At 37.5% G+C, this 22602-nt stretch overlaps 1 protein-coding gene across 2 annotated transcripts in view; it reads right to left on the minus strand.

Annotated features, from left to right (window-relative positions):
* The window catches only part of cfap46 (cilia and flagella associated protein 46), an 88440-nt gene that overhangs the window by 30428 nt on the left and 35410 nt on the right, over positions 1-22602 (minus strand). For both annotated transcript variants that reach the window (XM_079635778.1, XM_079635779.1), the window contains 21 exons: positions 21784-21967; positions 19699-19831; positions 18720-18886; positions 17130-17201; positions 16438-16599; positions 15691-15839; positions 15523-15615; positions 15398-15443; positions 14543-14668; positions 12903-13103; positions 12300-12406; positions 11802-11984; positions 11172-11307; positions 6554-6745; positions 5183-5371; positions 3901-4008; positions 3465-3644; positions 3129-3302; positions 759-856; positions 318-388; positions 91-197 (listed from right to left, as the gene is read on the minus strand). In XM_079635778.1, coding sequence (XP_079491904.1) covers positions 91-197; positions 318-388; positions 759-856; positions 3129-3302; positions 3465-3644; positions 3901-4008; positions 5183-5371; positions 6554-6745; positions 11172-11307; positions 11802-11984; positions 12300-12406; positions 12903-13103; positions 14543-14668; positions 15398-15443; positions 15523-15615; positions 15691-15839; positions 16438-16599; positions 17130-17201; positions 18720-18886; positions 19699-19831; positions 21784-21967 — 2878 coding nt within the window. The remainder of the gene's footprint in view (positions 1-90; positions 198-317; positions 389-758; positions 857-3128; positions 3303-3464; positions 3645-3900; positions 4009-5182; positions 5372-6553; positions 6746-11171; positions 11308-11801; positions 11985-12299; positions 12407-12902; positions 13104-14542; positions 14669-15397; positions 15444-15522; positions 15616-15690; positions 15840-16437; positions 16600-17129; positions 17202-18719; positions 18887-19698; positions 19832-21783; positions 21968-22602) is intronic.

Raw genomic sequence — 22602 nt, forward strand, 5'->3', positions numbered from 1 at the left:
ATAAAGAGAGTTATGATGTAAAAAAAAATGATATTGAAAGATGCTTTTCATGTTTTGTGTCCTCGTTAAAGCTTGTGAACGGAGTCTCACGTGAGTGTGTGCGCTCAGATGTTTGAACTCGTCCAGGTGTTTGTGGAGCTTCAGTAGAGATGATCTCTGAACACAGGCCTTGACCAGTCTAGAGCAGATCAGACCACCTACAGAACACACACACACGCACACACACACGCACGCACGCACGCACGCACATCGTAAATGTTTCTTGTGCATCAAATTGAGAAAGAAAAAAAGAGAGTAAAGGTGAGTGTGAGGGTTACCTGTCGCACTCTTTCCTTTCTGAGTCTCTGTGGCTTTAACCTTCTCGTAGAAGCCGCCGTACAGCACAGAACTACACGATGTACAGCATAGAATTAAACAGAATAGAAGAGAGAAATGAAGAACAGAGCAGTGTAAAATCAAATGCAATAGAATTAAACAGAATACAAAAGAGTAAAATACAATAGAGCCGAGTAGAACAGAGAATAGAATACAGTAAAACAACAGAGGGGCAGAATAGAACAGAATAAAATACAGTAGAATAGAATAGAATTAGTGCATGGTGTTTGATTTGGTTTGTAACGTGACACTATAGTCTTCTGTACAGTTGCTTTACAGCTGATATTAAATATGTTTCATATTTAATGAAGTTCGCATCGTTGGTTGAAGCTGCTTTGAAACAGTTTGTAAAGCATACATCGAATAATAGAATAGAATAGAACCTGTCGTCTGAGTGCTGGAGCAGCAGGATCCTGAAGTTCGGAGGCATTTCTCCCAGAATCCTCAGGTGGTTTGGGTTTATGGTCAGGTGACTGAAGGCCTGAAAGAGTGATGACACACATGAATCCTGCAGCTCACAGTCTAAACTCTAACACTTCTACTCAACTCATCTCTGTTCTAGTCTGAATGCTTCTCAGGATGAATCGCTTCTGAGTTTCGTCATAATCATAAAGTCTAAGTCTGCTAAAAGAATAAATGTATGAATATGAGCAGCCTAAAGGACTTTAGAGGAGCGACACACTAGATGTGCTGCATTAACCGGAAATAAATAATAACAAATGAAAACATACCATCATCCACTTCAGTTCCCTTACTATATACAGCGGGAAATATAATAGATCTAATGTAAAATACTGTTAAATGTGCCGTTTTAAATGTGAAAAAGAATAAGTCATCATATATACAGTGAAAAAACGACAATTGACATTAAGAGAATTCTCTATGCATTCAACAGCTCACATCTGATGTTTTGTTTTTTTTGGTTGCACTTTATTTTACAATATGTGCACTTATATACTGGTACCAAGTACTGGGTAATATATGGTTTAATATAAGGTAATTACATGGGTTAAGGTTAAGTTTTGGGTAGTTATAACACATTTATTGTACATACTATTATAAGTACATTGGAACAGGACTGTAAACAAAGTGCTTATCAGTTTCTTATCAGTTATTAGGATTTTATGTTCCATCTAAATGTTTATTGCATGACTTTAGTGTGATGTGTGTTTTGTGCACACAAAAATGACATGCATATGTACAAAATGACATGCATATACACAAAATGACAGGCATATGCACAAAAATGACATACATATACACACAAAGACATGCTTATGCACAAAGACATGCATATGCACAAAAATGACATGCATATGCACAAAATGACATGCATATGCACAAAATGACATGCATATGCACAAAAATGACATGCTCATGCACAAAAATTACATGCATATGCACAAAATGACATGTATATACACAAAAATGACATGCATATGCACAAAAACGACATGCATATACACAAAAACGACATGCATATGCACAAAATGACATGCATATGCACAAAATGACATGCATATACACAAAATGACATGCATATGCACAAAAATGACATGCATATGCACAAAAACGACATGCATATACACAAAAATGACATGCATATGCACAAAAACGACATGCATATACACAAAAATGACATGCATATGCACAAAATGACATGCATATGCACAAAATGACATGCATATGCACAAAAATGACATGCATATGCACAAAATGACATGCATATGCACAAAAATGACATGTATATACACAAAAATGACATGCATTTACACAAAAAGGACATGCATATGCACAAAATGACATGCATATGCACAAAATGACATACATATGAACAAAATGACATGCATATACACAAAAATGACATGCATATGCACAAAATGACATGCATATGCACAAAATGACATGCATATGCACAAAATGACATACATATACACAAAATGACATGCTTATGCTCAAAGACATGCATATGCACAAAAATGACATGCATATGCACAAAATGACATGCTTATGCACAAAAATGACATGCTCATGCACAAAAATTACATGCATATGCACAAAATGACATGTATATACACAAAAATGACATGCATATGCACAAAAACGACATGCATATGCACAAAATGACATGCATATGCACAAAATGACATGCATATACACAACATGACATGCATATACACAAAAATGACATGCATATGCACAAAAACGACAAGCATATGCACAAAAACGACATGCATATACACAAAAATGACATGCATATGCACAAAATGACATGCATATGCACAAAATGACATACATATGCACAAAAATGACATGCATATGCACAAAATGACATGCATATGCACAAAATGACATGCATATGCACAAAATGACATGCATATTCACAAAAAGACATGCATATACACAAAAATGACATGCATATGCACAAAATGACATGCATATGCACATGCATATGTACCAAATGACATGCATATGCACAAAATGACATGCATATGCACAAAATGACATACATATACACAAAATGACATACATATACACAAAAAGACATGCTTATGCACAAAGACATGCATATGCACAAAAATGACATGCTCATGCACAAAAATGACATGCATATGCAAAAAATGATATGCATATGCACAAAATGACATGCATAAACACAAAATGACATGCATACTATGCTCAAGGACCACATGTGGTGTGAACGGCCTATGACAGGGTGAGTGCATTAACATGAACAGGCTGTCAGTGAGTACCTTAGAGAGACGGCCGAGCTCTCGGCTCACTGCTGTCAGCACACCGTCGGGTCTGTGACCCTGTGAAGAGAGCAGCTTCTCCCGCAGGTTCATCAGCGCACACACCTGAGACTCACTGACACCAGAGCAGATCGAGAGCAGGACGGAGCACATCTCAGCACAGCACACACCGCTCTGAGATCAGATCAATATTCATCAGCACACACACGCTCACATCACACGTGTACATGCAGGTCACACACACACTAAAGTATTCAAATGACAAATTCTGCCAAGAAAGAAAGAGAGTCACATGTGTTTGAGTGAATGATGACAGAGTGAGTTATGAACACACACCTGCAGTAGAGCGAGGAACTGTCCGCTGGCGCCGAGGTCAAACTGACCGTGACACTCCAGCAGATCTGAGCACACGTGAGGAAGAAGATGAGGAAGATCATGATGAAGACTCAGACTCACAGACTGACTGAGAGTTTCACTGGCCTGAGCCAACAACCGCTGCGCTGCCCTCCGATCGCTCTGATAACACACACACACACACACTTTTTAATATTGCAAACTTGAACTATACAGCCAAAAATGACAAGCATATACACAAAAATGACATGAATATATATGAGTGTGTGTGTGTGTGTGTGTGTGTGTGTGTGTGTGTGTGTGTGTGTGTGTGTGTGTGTGTGAGTGTGAGTGTGTTTATTTCAGAGTGCGTGTGTGTGTGTATGTGTTTGTTTAAGAGTGCGTGTGTGTGTGTGTGTGTGTGTGTGTGCACATGTACCTGCAGCGCTGCACTTTGTCCTGCATATGGTCTCTTCTCAGTGTCAGTCTTCGGCTGCTCCTCTTCATGATAGTGCTGGTGTTCGCGTCTCTCGGCCCCGTCCTCCTCCTGGAGGAACAGCTCATATTGAGTTCATGTCAATCAATGGCAGTCTGAAAAGTGTCTTCAAGAGGGTCAATTAATGCCGAGGCACATTAGGCCTAAAAGCAGAGTTTAAACAGGTGGAAAAGAATGAAAATCTATACTGTGACTGACATAAAAGCTTATTTTCCTCCAGACCCTGTGAACTGCACGATGTGAGTATATAATGAAGCTGCTGGAACTGGAGACTGTCATTTTCAAGGACAAATGACAAAAAACGATTTTTTAAATAATTATAACAAGGTTTCCATCAATGTGTAATGACTTTTTCTTGACCCTTTTAGTCATTCGCTCACTGCTTAACCACCATAGTTTTAATGCATCGTTGTAGAAACTATCTAGCTACTCACGACTGTTTCCCAAAACCGGTCTGTCATTTGAACCACTTTATTTAACAATATAAGACCGTCGAGACAAATCATTCAACTACGATGCGCTTGGGAAACACACCAATGCTCAATCTGTGAAGCAATTAAACGGATTCATTGACAAAAAAAACGCCTTAAAATAGCAAATCATGCACAAATTGGACATTAAATATGAACTAGACATTTCTTCATAAGATTCAAATCTGTGTTTAGTGAATATAAACTACCGCTTTAAAGTTTGCAGTCGGTATGATTTTTAAGTGTTTTTAGAAGAAGTCTCTTCTGCTCATCAATGCTGCTTTTATTTGATAAAAAATACAGTAAAAACAGTGAAATATTACTATAATGTAAATCATCAGTTTTCTATGTGAATATACAGTAATGTGTAATTTATTCCTGTGATCAAAGCTGAGTTTATCATCATTACTCCAGTCTTCAGTGTCACATGATCCTCCAGAAATCAGTGTAATATGAGGATCTGATGCTCAAGACACTGAATATTATCAGTGTCGAAAACTGTTTGTGGAAACCGTGACATTTAATTTTTCATGATTCTTTGATGAATAGAAAGTTCAAAAGTTGATTTCATGTGTCTAGACGATCACTTTTGACCAATTTAAATGATCCTTGCTGAATAGAAGTAAAAATTGACTTCCACTTTTCAACATAAAATATTGTAGAGTGCGTAACTAGAAAACATGGAATTTACATGACATTTAAAGGGCATTTTTAGCAGTCGTGTCGTGTGTGTGTGTGTGTGTGTGTGTGTGTACCGCGACGGGCTCGTCCCACAGTGTGCACGGGTACAGCGGGTCTCTCTGCTGGGCTAGTATTCTCAGACACCTTCCCAGCATGCCGAGCGAACGAGCCCTGGTCTCCACACAGTCCAGCGAGAGCGAACTGACCGATGAGAGGAGCGTCAGAGCGTCCTGAGCCAGAGACCGTCCCACAGCAGACCAGTCCTGAGGACACACACACACACACACACGTTTACTTAGCTTTCTAAATGGGGACATTCCATAGACGTAATGGTTTTTATACTGTACATATGTACACACACACACACACACACACACGGGTCAATCTCTTCAGAGTCATAATTTATATGTATATATATATATATATATATATATATCAGTGAACAGAATAAAATAAAATATTAATATTTATAGTTAGTTTCTTACAAAAGACGGGATAGGCAAAATGTAAATATTAACTGGATATTTCTTCATAAGGCTCAGATCTGTGAATAGAAACTTCCATTCAAAAGTTGAAGTCTGTGAGATTTCTTAATGTTTTTTAAAAAAGTGCTGCTTCATTCTTTTGTGGAAACTGTGATATATTTTATATTTCTGGATTCTTTGATCAATAGAGAGTTCAAAAGAACAGCATTTATTTGTAAGATAATCTTTTGTAACATTATAAATGTCCTTACTGTCACTTTTGATCAATTTAATAAATACAAGTATTATTTTGATGAATGAAAGTATTCATTTCTTTCAAAAAACATTTTTTTACTGACCCCAAACTTTTGAACAGTGTTGTTTAAATAAAAATAAATAAAAGAGGTAACATGATCTGGAGAGACTCTGCTCCTGCGAGAGCTTACAGTCTGATGTTAAAATATCAAAGAACAAGAAAAATCAATCGAGATCTAATGTGAGCAAGGGAATCTTGACTGATGGATGAAACATCTCATCTGTGTCTGACTGCTTGCTGGAGACACACACACACACACACACACACACACACAGAGAGACACACACACACACACACACACACACACACACACACACACAGAGACACACACACACACACACACAGACACACACACACACACACACACACACACACAGACACACACACAGACACACACACACACAGAGACACACACACACACACACACACACACACACACAGACACACAGAGACACACACACACACACACAGACACACACACAGAGACACACACACACACACACACACACACACACACACACACACAGACACACACACACACACACACACACACACACATACACACACAGAGACACACAGAGACACACACACACACACACAGAGAGACACAGACACACACACACACACACACAGAGACACAGACACACACACACACACACACACACCCTCTCATGTTCAGTGAGATCAGCGCTGATGAAGTCCTCCACTGCTCTCTCCACTGAGCACTTCCTGTCCCGGCCGATGGACTTCCTGTTCTCCTCGGCACACTGGAGGTCCAGCATGAACAGGGCCAGATCGGCCAGAGCCAGTCTCAGACACACACACACACGCACCGCAGGGAGGTTACGCCAACCGGACTGCAGAAGACACACACACACACACACACGAGAACATCACAACATTGTTTCGGCCGTTTCTCGAGCATGGCAGTGTGTGCTCGTGTTCTGCTGCTTTATTCCACCGAGCATCGTTCGTTTTCTTCTTACTCAAATCCAGATTATTGATTTACAAAACATCGATTGAAATGATGGTACAAATTACACAAAAAGAAAAAACTTCAAGCACACTTATGAAGTGTTCAAACCCGTCTCCGATATACTGTACTCGATCCACTCCTTCATGACGCTTCCCATTCTCCATATTTTCTTTCTTAATTAACTGATTAAATCAAAACAAACAAATAATATCATAACATTTTAACAAAAATATAAAACCAAATAAAAGTACTTCTATGGCTACAACAAACATTGATTATCATCTGGATTCTGTTGATTGTTCAAGTCGATGCGCTTTTACTCGCATAATCAGACTTTATTTTAAACGAGGAAACTGACAGTGAGAGTTGATGAGATGGTGTGTGTGAAGAATACATATCTGACCACTAATGAGCATTATTGTTTGAGTGACAGTTATTATTTAATACTCTGGGCAACGATTAATCGCATCCAAAATAAAAGTTTGTGTTTACGTGTGTGTACTGTGTATAATTATTTTGTATATATAAATACACATATACATAGTATAAGTATATATTGTACATATATTTTATAAATGTTGCGTTTAATGACATGCTTTTATTTCATTAAAATGAATTAACCGCAAGAAAAGTAAGGTTTAACACTAAATTGGTTATAATGTTACTGTATTTGTCGAACTCATTGTTGTGATAACGCTGCGCAGTTTTACGTGTTCTAAACAATTGTAAAAGTGCATTCGAACACACACATCATTTGTCAAAAGACGGATTCATCTTTATGTATAACACAAGCTATATTTATTTACATGGCAATAAACACCAGACGTGATAAACAATGTCAATAAACTAAACACAAGCCTAAAGCAATAATACTTTCCTTACATAAACATAACTATTACCGAATGCTACATTTGGAATATATAAAATTGACCCGTACGTTTATGGGAACAAGCTAAGGTTTGATGCTTGATAGACGCTACAACTACAACTTCTGCATGTGTCCAGGACTCGCGCAGTGCGAGCGGACACCGAGGGTAACGCGGATATGGCGCACTGACTGGCGACTCCAGCTCACCCGCTCACCCCCCCGCTTCCTCGGTTAAGGCGAGACACTACAGGTGAATAGGGAAATATTTGTAACTAGCAGATATCACCATGAAACTTTCCCAGTTGATTACCTACATTAAGATGAGAAAAAAATTAATTACAAGTTTTCTGTAATTTATTGCTTAAATATGCAAATTAGGCATTATCTAATTAAATATGCGCTAATTTGCCTATATTTTAAAAAACGAAATCTCAGAATTGGATAAAGCCAGGTTCAAAATTATTTTTTCATTGTGTTCACATATTAGATGGGAAAAAAATTACAGAGGGATTTATGGATATCTACTTTTGTTATCATGTAAAACAGAATATACTGTCAATAGCCTTAAAAAATATATTTTCGCCATGTTTTTTGGAATAAAATGTTATATAAATCAGGCTAGGAATAATATATTTACAAATCCCTCTGTAATTGTCTTCATAATATAACTAGGTACAAGACTGGAAAGTTTGGTGTGTATAGGTGCTACTGAAGAGGAGATTTCAGACTTGGAGTATGAGAGAAAAGTCATTTTGAGAAAAAGGCATTTAAAGATTTGTAATGTAAAAAATCATACTTTTTTAGTGGAAACAACTATTTACTGACACAATATCTTATCAAATCATTAGCAACAACAATACAAACCACCTAAATCACATCAAAACTTATAAACACAGCATTTATGGCCTTTAACTGAGCAGAAAAACAGTCAAAAACACACATCTGAGTGTCAGAGCGCGTCACGTGATGCATCTGAACCAATCACGGTGTCAGAAATTGACATCAGCCAATGAGATTTCGCTTTTAGGGTTAAATGCCCATTTTACTTTCACGATTGGTTACTGATTAAAAGGAAATGACCATATTTGGATCCGACAGCATTGTACAGGAGAGAGAGAGCTTTCCAGACATGTGCGTGATTAAAGGAAGAACACAGAGATCGCGGAGCAGCGCGTTGATTTAGAACGCCAACTTTTGTTGAATTTCAGAGAAATCTACTGACGCAATTAGACAAAGTGTAGTGAAATAAAGACCTAAATGTGTATTTTGGACTTTTTTTCAGCACAAGTCTGAAAGAAAACATGTTATTGAAGACAAATAGCCCAAAATCTCAAAATTGACCAGTGAAAAAAAAACGATGTTTTTGCCTGCCGTGTCTCGCCTTAAAATCACAATTTTCTCACGATTTAAAAATAGTTGGAAACATTTGGGATATTGTAAGTAATCAACTTAACAAAAACACTGGCCTTGTGATTTTGGGATATTTTAATGCAGAAATATTACATATTGTACCTTTAAGCTAGTATTCGCTTTTGCTGTGATGGTAAATCATAAATATGGGACGAGATCTTCCTGATGAAATCTGACGGGTGTTTTTTGTGATAGAAATAAAGTGCAATGGTTTGTTTTATTCTAGTGATCATCAAAATGGAGATTATTTCCTATTCTCAAAACCAATGGCAGGATTTGTCTCATGCATCACTGAGACATATTTCCCGAAGGGCCGTTCATATATTTCTCTTTCCTTTTTATGTAAAAAGCCAGACTTTCTCTGTGTGATATATGTGAGTGAACAGAGTCGGTTCTGCGGGATTTACTGTGTTTCGGGCCGGCAGGAGCATCTGGTGAAGCTGAGACTCAATCTAATGGAGGAATAAAGCTCCATCAGACGCGGGTAATAGAGCCGTGCAGGTGTTAGATCAGGTGTTCTGATTTATGCATGATTTAAGCAGCGGCTCAGTTTGCATGCGTGATTTAAAGAGACGGTTCATCATTTACTCGCCCTCGTGTCTCCGAACCTGATGTTCGTTCGTCTGCGGAACACAAAAGCAAATCTAGAAGAAATCTGCTTATGGGTGTTTCAGGGCCCTATGAAAATTTGCTTATTTTCCCCCAAATTCCTTAGAATTTTTATTTTTTTGCCCTTTTACATTTTTCCTGGACTACAATTCAATGGCTACATTAAATGCAAGTGTTGGAGCCATTATGTTGAAATATATTTAGTTTGAGACACTAGAGGGCGTATGAGTGTTTTGAGTATACTTAACCCAAGTAATGATGAGTTTCAGGTGCGCATATGGAAGGTCAAACAAACTTTTTGACCGTGCTGTGTTGAGTTTTGTAATGTGCAAACTGTGCTCATGCCCAACAGTTTGTTCTATTTTGGTTTGTTAGTAAATAGGTAAAAGTTTGCAGTATTTATTTTTTGTTTTATATGTTATTTGCAATGCCCCATGGACAATAAATGGATTTGGCATATCCGAATTTAATTTCAAGGAATGGACAATAAATTTATTTAATGCAAGGCAAAGCACACATTAAATAATCAATTGATCAATAAATAATAGAAATCATCAAACGTATACAATGTAACAAAAATTTAATTGAAGTTTAACAAGTTTAACATGTTATTTTCTGTGTATTTCATTTTAGTTGTTCTGATAATAATCATTTTAATGCATTTACTTAAATTTAGTTAATAATAAAAAGCATCTTTAATCAATTGAATTCATAAAACTTTAACAACTTATATATATATATTTTTTACAATAATAGGGCCCTATGAAATGTTTTATTTTTACAGAAATTCGGCTGTTTTAATACACATATTTATTATCAAAAACGATGCAATAAAATAAAGATTTCTTTTTTTAACGTTTATTTGAAAACAAAATACTGAGGTTTACTGTTAAAATACTGTGTGATTATTCCTTAAAGTTCAATGATTTTAATATTATTAACATTATAACTTTGAGAGATAAACTCTACAGTACAATAGTAATATATTTCAGGCACAATTTCTTCAAGTTAAACCAAACTTTTATTTTGGCTTTTTAGCAGCGTTGAGATTCTTCTAAATATCTTCAGGTTTGGACGGTGAATAAATGACGGCAGGATTTGAACTGTTCCTTTATATCAAAAGGCACAAGACTCTAATTGCTTTAGCAACTCCGATTTCCTCATTTGGTCAATGTGTTCATCGCCCTCTTTCCATAAATATGAGCACCTAGAGAGCTTTGTAATAAGATAATCCGTTTGAGAAAATGAAAATCCATAATGCAGCGTGAGGCAAAATGAATTAGATGAGGCGGTGAGCGGTTACAGAGAGCTTAGCGAACGCAGAACCAAATCACATTTGTGCTAATCGTGTTTGTTCCCCTTGAAAGAAACAAATGTGATTAAAGCGACGTGCTTCTGCTGATCACCGAACATCTCGTACCTCGTGAGGAGGAAGAACAGTCAGCGCTCCAGCGACGACTTCCTCCTGGATAAACACGGCGTTCTTCATAATGGCGAGCGCGTGCAGAAGGTGGCGCTGTTTCTCCTCTACACTCGACGCGCCGACAGCCAGCATTCTTGATGAAGAACACACACACATATGATTCATATCTACTAACACACAACGACATTTACTTCCGGTCTAATCACCTTTTATTAAATGAGACCTGGGATTATATGAGAGTACATGAACATTTTGTTGGTTTAAAAATGTATTTGTCACATGCAGGATTACTGAAGTAGAGAAAGATAAAAGGTGATGTATATGAATATTTCCAAGTCAAATCTCACCCAAAAAACAAAAAAAACATAAGATAAACTACTGTTCAAAAGTTTGGGGTCGGTAAGATGTTTAATGATCTTTTGCTCACCAAGGCCACATTTATTTGATAAAAAAAATATTAAAAATTGTGAAATATTATTACAATGTAAAATAGCATTTATTTAAAATAAAAACACACTGTGTGTGTGTGTGTGTGTGTGTGTCTGTGTGTGTGTGTGTGTGTGTGTGTGTGTGTGTGTGTGTGTGTGTGTGTGTGTGTGTGTGTGTGTGTGTGTTCACGTGTTGCACCTCAGTGTGATGGCGTGTTCCAGCGTGGCCTCAGCGGAGTGTGTCCTGTATCTCAGTTGCAGGAGTTCAGAGGAAGTGTGTGTGAGTGTGTCACACACTGAGGTCAACATCTGCAGGTCCGGTTCACTCAGACAGAACAGCGGAGCAGCAGGACGAAGCAATCGCCGGCGTAAAACAGCCCCCCTTCACACACACACAGACACAGACACAGACACAGACACAGACACAGACACAGACACAGACACAGACACAGACACAGACACACACACACACACAGACACAGACACAGACACACACACAGACACACACACAGACACACACACACACACACACACACACAGACACAGACACACAGACACAGACACACAGACACAGACACACACACACACACACACACACACACACACACACACACACACACACACACACACACACAGGAATGAGTGTCTCTGTAACTCAGCTCTGGTATTGAGTATTGATCATCATGAGGAACTGCACCTGGTCTCCAGCGCCGCGATGAAGAAGCGGAGGACCGACGCTCGGTTCTGTCTCTGCTCTAGAACCGCTCTGATGGTTCTGCACGCCTGTTCTGTGATCTCACACACCTGCGGAACACACAGCAGGTGTATATATACATAAATGTAAATAACCCTATAAATATATATACATACATATATGTTTAAGCAAAAATTCAAGGGGTTAAAAATAATTTCTTTCTTTCTCAAAACACTGAGTTTTGATTGGTAAGTGATCAGTGTGTATGAGTGTTTGCACACATGATCAGTGGCTGTAGGGCATTTCAATGGCAGTGTTTCACAGATGAAACTAAAGAGCTGTTAGTTTTGAATCATGTCTAATGTAGAGAACTGTGTTTTGCAAAAAGTTAATATCAGACATATATATGTAAAGCGTATAATGAGCTTGTAGTGTTGCAGATTCGGCACATGAGTGCATGTTTCTCTGAGCCTCAACTTCCATTTTTAGAGTCTATCTGAGCAATTTGAAAAAACTGTAATGCATTAGACCCTAAATGCTGAATATTAAATTAAATGTTAAATGTAAAGTCCCCAATTGGCTGATTGGCTGTTCATCATTGTGCACCTGATGATGCGTGTCCTGTCCACCTCGTCCCACCACAGCGTTCATCAGCGTCTGGACGAGCCGGTGGAAGAACTCCTCGTCTCCGCCGATCTCCTGCGCTCGCTCACACAGGACAACAGCCTCGCCGTATCTCTGCTCCTGATTGGCCAGAACAGCCAGCAGGTGTAAACTCTCGGCCAATGACGTCTGATCACCAAGTTTCTGAAGCACACATATATAAATAATGAGGTGTGCATCATTTAAAGTTCCACAAAGACCTCTTTAAGATCTTTACATTTAGCATTTACAAGATGAGTAAAATAACAAGATATTATGTCTTGTTTTCTGGGGAAATAAATAAAAATTGTATATAATAATAAAAAATAAAAAAAGTTTTTGCATAAAAAAGGCAAAATTATCTGCCAATGGGTGAGAAAAAGAATCTTGTTTCTGTTTGAATTAACATTATTTTTCTTAAGCGATTGGCAGAAAATTGAGCTTTTTTAAACAACTCACTTCATTTTGATTAATTCTCCCGGAAAACAAGACATAATATCTTATGTTATTTTACTCATCTAGTAAATGCATCTTGATTTAAGAATTGTTAGATATATTTGGACTGGAAACAAGACAGAAACACTGAGTAAGAGAAGCATGTTTGCAGTGTATGAAGCACATATCTGGGACTTGTTAAGGTAGAAGATGATTGACTGAAATTACACTGTGAATTATACACTGCAGGAACAATATCTACAATTAATATCTTTACAACAAAATACATTTGAGAGGCGTTCATTTTCTTTTCTCGTAAGATACGTTAATGGTGATTGACTGATTGTAGGGACCATAAAACTGACACTTTAAAAAAACGTTCTATGCTAAAATGCATTTAATTTAATGACTTTAAACACATCCATTGTGAATGACTACAAGGACACATTAAATTGATAAAAAGTGCCAGTAAAGACATTTATAATGTTACAAAAGATTCTATTTCAAATAAATGCTGTTCTTTTGAACTTTCTGTTCATCAAAGAATCCTGAAAAATAAAATGTATCACAGTTTCCACAAAAATATGAACCGTTTTCAACACTGATAATATTCATAAATGTGTCTTGAGCATCAGATCATCATATTACACTGATTTTTGAACGGTAATTTAAATAATGATTTTACATTAAATCTAGTGCAATATTTGTTATTTATCAGAGTGTTATGAGGTAAGTAATTGGTCTTAAATCAGAAATACAAAAATATGATTTCTCCAGGAATAACTTGCCTATAATTACAATTATAATTATCTGAGCTCACACTGATTATTGGCAGATGTTTTAATAATTAAATATCTTACTTTATTTCCTAAAAGCCATTTAGTTGTAGTTTACTAACAAAACATGAGACTTCTCATACAACAATCATTCAACATCTTCAGTCATTGCTAAATTTCAAAGCAGAGTTCCTTCATGCATCGTGTGTGTGTGTGTGTGTGTGTGTGTTCGCGCTCACCTCCGCTATCAGGTGTGTGTGTGTGTGTGTGCGCGTGTGTGTGTGTTTTCACGCTCACCTCGGCTATCAGGTGTGTGTGTGTGTGTGTTTTCGCGCTCACCTCGGCTATAAGGTGTGTGTGTGTGTGTGTGTGTGTGTGTGTTTTCGCGCTCACCTCCGCTATCAGGTGTGTGTGCTTCAGCAGGACTTTAGCCGGCTCGAACAGGTTCATACCGATACACACATCGGCCTTCGCCAGCCAGTGTCCGGTTAGTGTCCTTCCACTCGGATCCTCTTCAGTCTGACAGGGTTCAGTGGGTTAGTTTGACATTAAACACTCACATCAGAAAACATCACAAAATAACTTGATTTACAACTTATTTTCACTCACATTGCCTTGCAACTAAACCATTAATCATTTACACTGCAAACAAATGCTTTTCTTACTCAGTATTTTTGTCTTGTTTCCAGTCCAAATAACTAAAAAATCTTAAATCAAGATGCATTTACTAGATGAGTAAAATGCCATAAGATATTATGCCTTGTTTTCTGGAGAAATAAATACAAATTAAGTGAGTTTTTGCTTTTTATTTGCCAATGGGGTTAAGAAAAATAATATTGTTTCTGTTTAAATTAAGATAATTTTTCTCACCCCATTGCCAGATCATTTTGTTTTAAGCAAAAACTCACTTAATTTAGATTAATTCCCCCGGAAAACAAGACATAATATCTTATCTAGTAAATGCATCTTGATTTAAGGATTTAAGTTAAGACAAAAATACTAAGTAAGAGAAGCATTTTTGCAGTGTCATCATTTACTGTTCCTAAATGAGGGTTTATAGCTAACTGAATTGACCTGTACTTTTTTTTGGGGGGTGTGTTTTGTTATTTTTCTGTTATTATTATTATTTTTATTTTATGTAAAAGAGATCTAACTACTTTAATTTATAATATTGCTGTAATATGCTGCCATAATTTGTTACATCTCCATAAAGTCCCTCAGAAGACTCTCAAACTGTGAGGAACTGACCGGGTCCGACACGACGTCTCTCGGAGTCACGGCGGCCCTGTGGATCCTGAAAGCAGATAAAGTTGTGTTAAACACCACAGAGCACCTGATAATGACCAAACCTGACCACAGATGAAGAACCACACCACATCTGCTCGTCCTCAGGGACGCGTGTGAAGCTCAGGAGCCGGTCGCCGTACGGAGACTCGAATCCCAGATCCCGACAGCTCCTGATGATTCTGAGAGATGAGAGGAAGTGATGTCACATCCTGCTGTGAATCTAATGTCACGTGACTGTGTGTTCAGGGCGATACCTGAGTCGGTAGAGGTCAGACTGACTCCTGCTCTTCATCAGGTCGTGAGCGATGACCTCTGCCAAGTGGAGAGGGGCAAAGGTCAACGGGGTCAACGAGACTGACTCCAGCTCTCTCACCAACAGATCCAAATAAAACAGAGTTCGGCTCTGAAACCACACGATTAAACACTACCATGATGTACACATGCAATTCTAGTTCACAACACTGATAATAATCATAAATGTTTCTTGAGCAGCAAATCAGCATCTTAGATTGATTTCTGAAGGATCATGTGACACTGCACTGCAAAAATGCTTTTCTTTCTGAGTATTTTTGTCTTGTTTCCAGTTCAAACATCTAAAAATTCTTAAATCAAGAAGCATTTACTAGATGAGTAAAATGCAATAAGATATTATGTCTTTCTTTCCAGGGGGATTAATCAAAATTAAGTGAGCTGTTGCTTTCAAACAGAATTATTTGCTTGTTTTAAGCAAAAAAAAAAGAAAAAAAAAAAAGTTTTATTTCCCCAGAAAACAGGACATAATATCTTATGGAATTTACCTACTTTAGTAAATGCATCTTGATTTAAGAATTTTGTATATATTTGGACTGGAAAAAAGACAAAAATACAAAGTAAGAAAAGCATTTTTGCAGTGTGAAGTATTGTTTTGTATGTGAAGTGTGAGATGTGAGACGGCGGCGCCCTCTGCTGGATCATCAGTGTATTATCTGTCATGTGACGTGAGAGAGTGAAGATGCGCTGACCTGCGCGCTGAGGGCCGAGCCGTTGATGCTGTACGGGCCGTCGTCAGAACCGAAGGCCTGCCGAAGCTCCTCGGGACACTCGAACTGAGCCCATTCCTCAGGGCTGATGGGAAGAGACACTTCTACAGCTTTACCTCGGGGTCTGTCCTCAACAGGAGACGTCTGGGGGAAAATTAAACGTGTTTAATATAGAAACCGCATACTTTTATTCAGCAGTTGATCAGAAGGCACAGTAGACACACGTATAGGCTTCGTACTTTCAAAGACTTTTCAAACACTACTTTATTGGTTTTCAAGAACTTCAATCAGAGATCTCACTTATCAAACAATATCTTTAAAATTCTAAAAAATATCTATTGAAACATTTTTTTTAAATGTTTCAGTTTTTAGAACATTCAAAAGTAACTTTCACACATAATGCTTTCAAAACGGAATGTTCCTTTAACGTTTGCATAACCAAGAAGAAACAGATTTAAAACTTTTTTTTAAAACTGTACGTTCATCTTACATTCAGATAAATATGTATTTATTTCTTCTTACAATAGGCATGTATAATGAATCATTAAAGTTATCAGAACTCCCTCAAACACTTAATCAGGCCTTGATCTCCCTGATCTTAAAAAGAAAAAAAGAAATATTGTTTTCATAATTCCAGAACACGTGTTTGGATATCTAGCACTTATTCCTCTCACCTGTTTAGACTTCTTGTCGTCTGGTCTCACAGCTGACTGATTCATCACTTCCTGTGCGGTTTCCATAGACACCTGCATTCAACAAGGACACACACTTGAGCACACAATCCTATCCTGAGGCCTTCTCCGTTTGAAAACGCATCTTTTCCTCTCCGGTTTGGCCTACTGTTCACACTGAGACGCCGTTTTTACTCATGAAAACGCTCTCCAAAGTGGAAACATTTGAAAACATCGGTTTCTCGCTGTAGTGTGCTGGGAAAAGAGGTATTTTAAAACGATGACGTAAGTTTAGTCATGTGACGCATATTGAACCCATAGATATTGATGTTTATAGCGGTGTTGTGCCTGTCGTGTGCTGTTCACTTTCACACATATGTTCCTTCACACACTCTTCATATCACAGTCCTGCACAGATGAAGAGATCACTCGCATTCCTGCAGTGAAACATGAACAGTTTTAGCGTTTACACCGAACATATAATGATGAGTGAGTGAGTCCTGGACCATCAGCGAATGAGATTCTGCTAAACATAATGATCCTCTCAGAAGAATTGCGCGATAACTTTATTATTTATTTTTCCGTCTGTATGATCTCAGTGAGTTTCTGTGCAGTAAAGGTGAATTTAGCGTTTTCAGGCGTTTTCCAGAAGTTCCTCATCCACAGTAGCGGTGTTTCAATCCACACGTTTTTATCCGAATTTAGTGATATCGAATGAAAAATGCCTTATGGAAACAGTAAAATTTGATTGAATTTCATGAATATCGACTCAAATGGAATACGTTCGGTCTCATCGGATTTGATCTTGGTCGATATACGGCTTATGCGATAAACGCTGATGGAAACGTTATTTGCTGAATAAATAATGAATAGCATTTTGTCTAGCAAAACTTTGTTCGCAAATGTTGGCTTGAATGTGCAATTCAGTGCGAAAATGAATGGAAACACCTTAAAATGTCTCAAATCAATTCGATATACCAATTTGATCGCAAAACAGCGTGTGACGTCATTACGCACAGGTTTTTATTCGCTTTAAACCGTTGGATGGAAACATACTTTCACCATCTTGAGTTTTTTTACCGAACTTCAGATCATTCGATTGACAAGTGGATGGAAACTTAGCTAGTGTGGACGGAGAGCCAAATATCTCCTCATTCGCTGATGGTCCAGGACTCACTCACTCACCATTATATGTTCGGTGTAAACGCTAAAACTGTTCATGTTTCACTGCAGGAATGAGAGTGATCTCTTCATCTGTGCAGGACTGTGATATGAAGAGTGTGTGAAGGAACATATGTGTGAAAGTGAACAGCACACGACAGGCACAACACCGCTATAAACATCAATATCTATTGCGTCACATGACTAACCTTACATCATCGCTTCCAAATACCTCAGTTTTCCCAGTGCACACTACAGCGAGAAAACTGCGTTTCAAATGTATCCACTTTGGAGAGCGTTTCAAAAAGGTTCGTTTTCATTAATAAAAACTCGTCTCTGTGTGACGGAAGACCAAGCGGAGAGAAAAGATGCGTTTCAAACTCAAACATGTTAGTGTGGACAAGGAGTGTGTGATGGAAGTGAAGCGCTGACCTTCCAGATGTTTAGTGTGAAGCTGAGCGCGGTGAGCAGATGCTGTCGGTGTGTGTGTGACGACCGCTCCTCGACCACAGCCAGCAGTGTGTGTGTCCGCATCAGACGCTCCAGACGCCCGACCGCCCGCACCTCACACACACGCACGCCGGACGCCACGCTCTCCTCTGACGGGACAGGGGTCAAGGGGTTATCTATACAGCGCATTTTACAGTACAGAGTGTTTCAGAGCAGCTTTACAGAGATAACAGGACAATAATGCAACTAAGTTTGTTTCCAGAAGAAAATAGTGTCATAGTCAAGCTTAAGTAAGTTATGTGATGCTTCATTTTTGTTGTAAAAAAAAAAAGAACAAAGAAAAAAAAGTTATTAATTTAGTAGTTCATTTATATATATATATACAGTATGTGACCCTGGACCACAAAACCAGTCACAAGTCTATACAAGTCATACAACACTATACAGGCCGTCTAATACATTGTATGGGTCAAAATTATCGATATTTCTCCAAAAATGATTAGGATATTAATTAAGTAAAGATCATGTTCCATGAAGATATTTAGTAACTTTCCTACCGTAAATATATAAAACATGTATTTTTGTGAGTGAATGCAGCACAATCGTGAACATAAATGCACAACTTTAAAGGAGATTTTCTCAATGTTTACATTTTTTTGCTCCTCAGATTCCAGATTTACAATAGTTGTGTCTCGACCAAATATTGTCCTATCCTAACAAACCACACATCAGTGGAGAGATTATTTATTCAGCGTTCAGATGATGTATAAATCTCAATTTCAGAAAATGTACCCATGTGACTGGTTTTGTGGTCCAGGGTCACAATGCAGCAGATCAAAACAATATTATTGAATATTACATTAAATGTCCCCAACTAAGCAAGACAAAGGTGAAAGGGTGATGTTGGTCATGTGATGGATTAGTACAGAACACAAGATGATGACCGGTGATGAAGACTGACCGTCTGGGAACATCAGGACGTCTGCGGCCCATTCGATCTGAAGACGCACGTCAGTCGCAGGAAAGTGTGTGACGTACAGCCACTCGCCGAACTCCAGGAGGACGTCCACCTTCTGCCACTGAGCGCCAGGAGACTGAGGAAACAACCCACAAAATCAACAGGAAAACATTTTAAAATATATTTTTTTCATGGGGAAAATTAACAGGGTTCGTACAGACACTGTAAAAAGAAATTTCAGGACTTCCAAGCACAATTTTTTTGGTTTTCAAGGACTAAAATCAGAGATCTCACTTCTCAAACAATATCTTTAGGATTTAAGGATTTTTAAAACTCAAATTACAGATTATAAAGTATCCAAAATACAACTTACAACACATGTACTTCTTCGTAATTATGGATGTTTTCAAGGGCTTTCCAGGACTTCAATTTTAAAAAGTCAAATTCAAGCACTTCAAGTAGTTTAAGCACATTGTTAAAAATAAAAAAATTAAGATCATCTTCAACAAAATTCTCATTACTGTACAGAAAAAAAGAAGAAAGTTTGATTCTCAGGGAAACCAAGAACTGATTTAATGTTTTAAATTTTTTTACCTTGAAGGCAATGTAAGTCGCTTTGAATGAATAAAATAAATAATAGCTCGGATAAAAGCGTCTGCCAAATATATATTGCCAAATAGTACTATATACAGTTGAAATCAAAATTATTCAACACCCATTGCAAATCAGGTTTATTGGCAAAATGTACAGACTTTCAGCAGTTTGCAATGAACAAATCAAACAAAAGTAATTGAAATCGCTCAACACAACAAATGTTTCAAGTGGTTTCCCCAAATTCAACTGAAAATGTGACTTTTAATGCCTTCTGCAGTCTCAAAATTATTCATCCCCCTGAGTAGAATCCCTGACAACAGCACAAATCTGCAGAACAGGTGTTGTCTCATTAGTTGCACCAGGTGTGCTTGAGCTAGAACACATGAAATATCTGAACTGCCTAGGCACATGTAGTCAAAAAATGGTCCAAAAAGTTATATTAATAATTTTGATGACATCTGTATGGGGCTGCATAACGATTCATCGCACCTAACCGTTTGCAAAATAAAAGTTTTTGTTTACATCATATGTGTGTGTGTACTGTGTAAAATAATTATGTATTTATAAATACACACACATGCATGTATATATATTAAAAAAATATTTACATGTTTATATACATTTTTATATTTAAATATAATGTATATTATATATAATTATAAATACTTAATATATAAATAGATTTTTTTTCTTAAAATGATACATGCATGTTTGTGTATTTATATATACCTAATTATTTTACACAGTACACACACACATATGATGTAAACAAAAACGTTTATTCTGCAAACGGTTAGGTGCGATGAATCGTATTGCAGCCCTAATATAAATATATACACAAAATGACATTTCTAGACACAATCATTATTAAATTAGTATAAAAAAAAATGACAATTGTTTCTCACAATTTTTTTGTCATTTCTTATTTTCCCAATGTTTTTTACATTTTTATTTGTTTTAAAAAAACTGTTTATGTAGTATTTATCCATTTTTATTTGAGTTGTAGTTTACTAAGTTAAACTAAATGAAAAGAACAAAAGTAACGAAAAAGGTTTACTATGGTTTTAGTTTTAGTTAACGATAATAACCCTGATAAAAGCTGTATACATATATATATATATATATACACACACACAAAAACAAATAAAAATGTAAAAAACACACAAAAAAATCACTTTTCTACAATTTTTCCACCCTATGAGATATTGGGAAAATAAGAAATTACAAAAAAAATATGAAAAACAATTGTAAGTTTTTTTGTACTAATGTAATAATGATTGTGTCTAGAAAAGGCGTTTTGTAATTTTTATGATGATTTTTAAATGTCCTATAATTCATTACACTGGCATGCAAAGTCTGGAAACACCTGGCTGAATTATTTTGATCTAAATTCTTAAAAAGCAAACAAACTAACTAATAATTAGCCATTTTGCATGGTGACAGTTCAGCATATCTGCTGGGAGAGGTGTGTGTGGTGCAGTGTGCTGGCTTCACCTTCAGTGCTGTGATGGCGTTCTGATAGTAGGTCAGGCGCTGGTGTGTGTGTTTCGCACACAGAGCCGCTCGCCTCCACATGTGAGAGCAGAAGATCTCGTCCTCGTCTCTGAACCGCTGCATGTCCAGCAGAACCGACTCTCCCAGCCGGGCCTTGACCAGAACACGCTGCTTTAACAGAACCCTGCGCGCACACACACACACACACACGCACACATGAATGTCTGATCATACATTTACTGTAACTGAGTATCACACTAGAAAGCTTCACACTTAAGTTTCTCATAATCTTAAATTGATCTAAAGACATGAATTCTCAAGATGAACTCATTATTGACCACAGATGAAACGTGCAGTGTGTGTGTAAGACCAGCAGGTGTTGCCAAAACCTCACAGACAGAGTAAAGAATGAGAACATCTAAACCTTCCACTTGTCTGATCCTCTTTTTGAAAACTACAGTATGACTGTTTCCACCATGTGAGTTCATCTTTGTTCTGGACTGTCTAAATGTGCATTTGCAAACAGTACATGAGTTTCTTTATAGGTAAATACCATTGTTTCCTTATGAACACATTTTCCGATTCTAGATAATGTTTGAAACTTTGTAATGCTTGTGCTTTTCGCTTGTTCTATTCCTTCTCGCATGACAGCGACTGCTGACAGAACCGGCAGACCGAGGCATTCACTGACATAGACAACTCATAACTATTATATAGTTTATCTGTAGTAGTTCACACACACACACACACACACACACTCGGCACGCGCACACACGCACACTCGGTATGCGCACACACACACACACACACACACTTGGC

The sequence above is a fragment of the Phoxinus phoxinus genome (genome assembly GCF_949152265.1).
Source record: "Phoxinus phoxinus genome assembly, chromosome: 14".
Classification (NCBI taxonomy): domain Eukaryota; kingdom Metazoa; phylum Chordata; class Actinopteri; order Cypriniformes; family Leuciscidae; genus Phoxinus; species Phoxinus phoxinus.